The 5038-nt window shown below is 31.1% G+C and overlaps 1 protein-coding gene across 2 annotated transcripts; it reads left to right on the forward strand.

The window, feature by feature from the left end:
- Positions 1-1109: 1109 nt before the first annotated feature.
- Positions 1110-4785, forward strand: LOC143058925 (uncharacterized). 2 transcript variants are annotated; one of them, XM_076232398.1, is made up of 4 exons: positions 1436-2260; positions 2628-2728; positions 3625-3830; positions 4184-4778. In XM_076232398.1, exons 1-4 carry the CDS (start codon positions 2158-2160, stop codon positions 4320-4322), a joined length of 549 nt encoding a protein of 182 aa, XP_076088513.1. In that variant the 5' UTR covers positions 1436-2157; the 3' UTR covers positions 4323-4778. The 2 variants fall into 2 exon arrangements, with proteins under 2 accessions (XP_076088514.1, XP_076088513.1); XM_076232399.1 differs by lacking the exon at positions 2628-2728 and having other exon boundaries at positions 1110-2260; positions 4184-4785.
- The last annotated feature ends 253 nt before the right edge of the window (positions 4786-5038 follow it).

The raw sequence follows: 5038 nt of genomic DNA on the forward strand, positions 1-5038 counted from the left end.
TCATAACAATTATTACAAAAATCGATCAGATTTAAATTTAAACAATTGAAAGACTGTGTCATTTGGACTGAAAACGTCCTTTTAAGTATATATAAGAAGGTAAGGCTTTTATAGTTCTACAAACAGAAATTCTTAGGCAAGTCTTGGAGTATTTTAAAATTAGTTTTTGTTTATCGTTTTTACATCAGAGGCCCCTGAGGGGCCTCGGGTGTATTGCCATCGCCTACTTTTCAAAGATCAAAGAGATGCATGTATAATTAGTTTTGGAATAATAACCGAAATTATAGACCAGCGGACCTATATAGTGCAGAATAAAATTCCGTATCGCTTCTTTTAAATTCATGTTTTCAATGGATACTCAGTTTTTTAAATTTTTCTTGATGCAAATTTATAATATGAAAATGTTTTGTCGTTAGAAATATTTGTATATTAATCAAACGATCTTCAATATCAATGACGTGTCGAAAAATTGTTGTTGCGGATGAATACCACGAATGCATATTCATTAAGTGGGCAAGAGCGAGCTTGAAGAAAACGAGAGAAAATCAATTCACGCAATTATACACAGAAAGGTAATTATAATTCAATTATTTGATTTGGAGTAACCTGTTTAAACTGTTTGTAGCATATATGTCTATAATATTAACGTAGCAAAATCAGGAATATTTAATCTGACACAATATTAAATTAATTTATCAGGCCGCGTCTTCCGCAGCCATTTTGAAAATATCAGCAGATTGGTAGGAGTAACAAGAACCTGCAAGGCCCTTAGGGAGCTACCATTTGATTTTTATGGGGGGGCTAGGATGAAATTTGAAAAAAATAGGCAGGACAGGAGTTTTGAGTAAAAAAAAAAGGCAGGATGAGAAACTTGTTAAAAAAAAAGGCAGGATGACAATTTGTGTAAAAAAAGTCAGGATAAACTAGTAAAAAAAAAGGCAGGACCGAATAGAGTAAAAAATAAAAAGGCAGGACAGAGATTACAACTAAAAAAAAAAGCAGGACACAATTTTTCATCCTAGCCCCCCCATAAAAATCAAATGGTAGCTCCCTTAAAGACAAGGTTACTTTTTGTGCATTCTTTATTGTAACAATTTGTTTTTTTTAAAAGATCTCAACAATTTTTAGAGTTAAATTTCTTTTCTTCGTAAATAACAAGTAGATTGATCACTTGGACACACACGTGTAACTATTTTCTGTTTTTTAAGGTACTGTTTCGGATTTTCGCTCCTTCTCCGACTTAGTTTGTTGCATTAGTATATTTGATTAATTATGTCCCTTGACTGGAAAAAAACGCGGATTTTGTTAATGAATTTGTAAGTAATTCTAATATATAATTATTGGTTAAAATTATTGTATTTTATGTAATATTCAGAGAATCTTCGACTTCTTATTCTTCCAATCGATGCAAGACCATGGACGCAACGGCCATAGGATGAAACGGCCATACCCCGAAAAGATGAAACGGCCATAGTACAAAAACGGCCATACTTTGTAAAGACGTATCGTCCATGTTGTTTTTTTTTTTTTTTTTTTAAATGTTATAGATGAATTATTTTGATACTTATAGATGGTTATTATAACTTTTAAATAAATTATACTGTTTTTACATTATTTTTCATCTTAATTTTTGTTATATCATTTGTTTACTCATTATATATTTACGTAAATGAATGTGTTTAATCTAATAAAATATTAAAATATCATATTGTTTTCTAAATGATTGTTTGATATCTTGCGTATAGCAAATAGAACGAATTGAACAAATATTAATGACTATATCCGAATGGGAGACTAATTTCGGTCATAATTAAAACAATGAGTTAAGTTCTGAAATATAAAACAAGGTAATCAGCTGTAATCAAGTAATGATTAAGTTGGAAATTTAAGAAGATTGTTGATTGCTTATTATTACCTCTTTGATGAACACAAGTATTAATTATGCTTTTGTCAAGAAATTGTAAAGGAAATACAATTCAAGATCACTATAAAAACACAACTCCCAAGCTGAGTTCAAGCGGAGTGAAAACATACATTTGGTAGTGAAATTCTTGTAAAAATACAAGCTGTTTGAGCAGTCTTTTTGATGTACCGACCTTGCTTTATAAAAGTAACCAGAAATGTCGGTGGCCATCATTTGGGAAATTGCTGTTCATCATGTCGTACCCTTGTGTGCTATGTGACCAGCAAGTCCGACCAAGACAACATGCTCTCCAATGTGAAGATTGTGATAAATGGCAACACACGCTTTGCAATACAGGTATTTACAAATTTATTATTAATTTAGTTTTTCCTTTGAATCATATTTCGTACTTTCGGTCATATTTGATACATTTCGTTTTACTTTAATTTGGGTTACGATAAGAATTAAATCTTTATTAAGTGTTATTTGCATTACACATTTGTCCAATAAATGGACAATAGGTATCAATTAATAGATATAAAAAGAAGATGTGGTATGATTGCGGTATGATTCCCAATGAGACAACTATCCATCAGAGTCCAAATGATACAGAAATTTACAACTATAGGTCACCTCACTACGGCCTTTAATCTTTTTATCAGTGTATTAATATTACTTGACTGTAAAGAAATATATGTTATATTTTAATTTTTTGTTATTTCAGGTATATCAATTACTGATTACCGCCTGATGGTCAATGAAGAAGTCGACATCATCTTCCACTGTGTAGAATGTGTCCTCATACCACAAGATATGGAGGTTGAGGTACATATACGAGGGGGAGGACAGGGGGGTACCCTTCTCCCTTCTCCCATCCCTCTTCTCCTTTCTCCTTTCTCCAATTAGAATAAAACATCTCCTTTTGAGATATTTTTTCTTGAAATATTAGATCATTTTTTAAAAGGAGAGATATTTTATTTGTTCTCCTTTCTCCAACTTTTTCTCCTTCTCCCAACCTTCCTCTCCTTTCTCCTACCCCCTTTCTCCTTTCTCCCACCCCGTTCTCCTTTCTCCTACCCCCTTTCTCCCTGTCCCCCTTACCCCTGTCCTCCCCCTCATATGTATCCAGTCATTCCCAAAAAATGGGTACACAGAAGAAAACAACACTCTCTCTCTGCTCAGTTGAAATTTATTTTTTAACAGTGTCTACATTCGAATTGTACCCATTTTTTGGGAATGACTGATACGTTATTGTATTATTTCTTTAAATATTGTGTGTTCGACAGAATTGTTTAATTTCTTATCGTTTCTTTATTATTTTGTATTAGAAGAAAAATTGTATTCAACATAAATGTTTCATTTTTTGTGGTTGACTATTAGTCCGAATAAGTGCTGTTATGCCAAAGTTCTCAAACCGCTACTTATGACAATGTATGATTACCTATAAAAGACCGATCATAAATCATATTAATCCAATCATTGGGCGCGTGTCTCTGTTTAATGCAAAGTAAACAAATTACGGAAGTGTTAATCCTTTAATTAGTTTATGTGATTGCCAATTATCAAACAATGTTACAAATATTAATGTGAATTTATATATTTTGACAATATTTTTTATAATATGATATTATATTTGACGTTTTTTCTTTACTTTTTCTTTTGTGCAAAAATACACAATTATATTTTGTTTCACGACTTTAATACATATGTTTTTCGTTTAGGCTCCAGAAGTATTAGAAGCACCACCACCACCATCACCAGCACCAACATCACCCCCACCATCACCACCACCAGCACCAGCTTCTCTTCAACATCCAGCACCACCATCACCACCACCAGCATCTCCACAACCACTTGATGATACGCTTCCAGACCACTCTTTTGACATTACACTTGAGGTAGCAGAAGAAAATCCAGTTGTTGAGAGGTAATTATAACTAATACATTATTTTAAAGTTAATAATGTTATTTTCAGGCAAAAGAAGTATTTTTTAACTGGTTTATATTGTAAAACTTTTATTTATTGATGATTATAAAAAGGTTACTTCATGGTCAATCTGAATATTTCCAGTTTTTTTTATTATAAATATTAATTTATTATGCATTCAACTAAACATTTACTAAATCGATCTTCTATGTTTTATGATTTGAAAGTGACTTATAGACCCAACTTATAAAGGTGTGAAAAAATGTTTTAAATCTCTTTTTTTATGTTTGTATGTGATGAGACTGTTAAAGCCATCAAGATAATATCTCTAATTTAATTTTCATTATTTTCAGTGATATTGAAGATCCAGAGCTGTCCGACTCTTTTGTAGAAGACATACCGGTAACGTTCGAGGTAGTGGAGAACGGTACAATGAAAAGAGCCAAGAAGCTAGTCAGCAGTGACGGGTTTTCGTATACTGTTAAGGTATAATTATAATTGATATAAAGAAATGTATTATATATGATTTTATGCTTTTGAAAGTGACTTATAGACCCAATGTCAGAAATTATTTATATATATGTATTTTTTTTGGTTTATAGAAATATGATGACATGGTATGATTGTCAATGAAACAGTTCTCTAACAAAGACCAAATGTACTTCTTTTCTTTTATAAACACGTCACAAATTATTTTTATATACGTATTTTTATTAGAAATAAGATGACATGGTATTATTGTCAATGAAACATTTCTCTATAACAAAGACCAAATGTACTTCTTTTCTTTTCTTTTACAAGAGCATATGAGAGAAAACGTACGAGATTGTTAATTTAAAAAATGTATATAAGATGAATGTCCTACATGTATGAACGAAATGTATATATGAATGGTTTGTGTATGTTGTATGTATGAAGAAGGTTTATATGTTTTGATGTTTATTTGTGTATCTGTATGACTGAATGAATAAATAAAATATATTAAAAAAATATCATCTTTTTGTTTCTTATACTAGAGTATATTGGTATGATTGCCCATAATACAATTATCCATCAACAAATGCACAAAAATGAGAACATTTAAATTGTCAACAAATAGTATTCAACACAATTCAACACAATGAACAAAGCAAAAAGAACATTCAGTATGATAAAAATGAAACTGGCCATCTTTTATCATGTAATTAGCCAATCGGGTGCACATTCCT

Source organism: Mytilus galloprovincialis, chromosome 14, assembly GCF_965363235.1.
Source record: "Mytilus galloprovincialis chromosome 14, xbMytGall1.hap1.1, whole genome shotgun sequence".
NCBI classification, from domain to species: Eukaryota; Metazoa; Mollusca; class Bivalvia; order Mytilida; family Mytilidae; genus Mytilus; species Mytilus galloprovincialis.

What these genes read in the sequence shown, in the direction of transcription:
- LOC143058925 (XM_076232398.1), top strand. Translation starts at nt 2,158, where the DNA reads ATGTCGTACCCTTGTGTGCTATGTGACCAGCAAGTCCGACCAAGACAA. An exon ending in CACAAGATATGGAGGTTGAG is followed by an intron (nt 2,729 to 3,624) that starts GTACATATACGA and finishes TTTTTCGTTTAG; the next exon opens with GCTCCAGAAGTATTAGAAGC. An exon ending in GAAAATCCAGTTGTTGAGAG is followed by an intron (nt 3,831 to 4,183) that starts GTAATTATAACT and finishes CATTATTTTCAG; the next exon opens with TGATATTGAAGATCCAGAGC.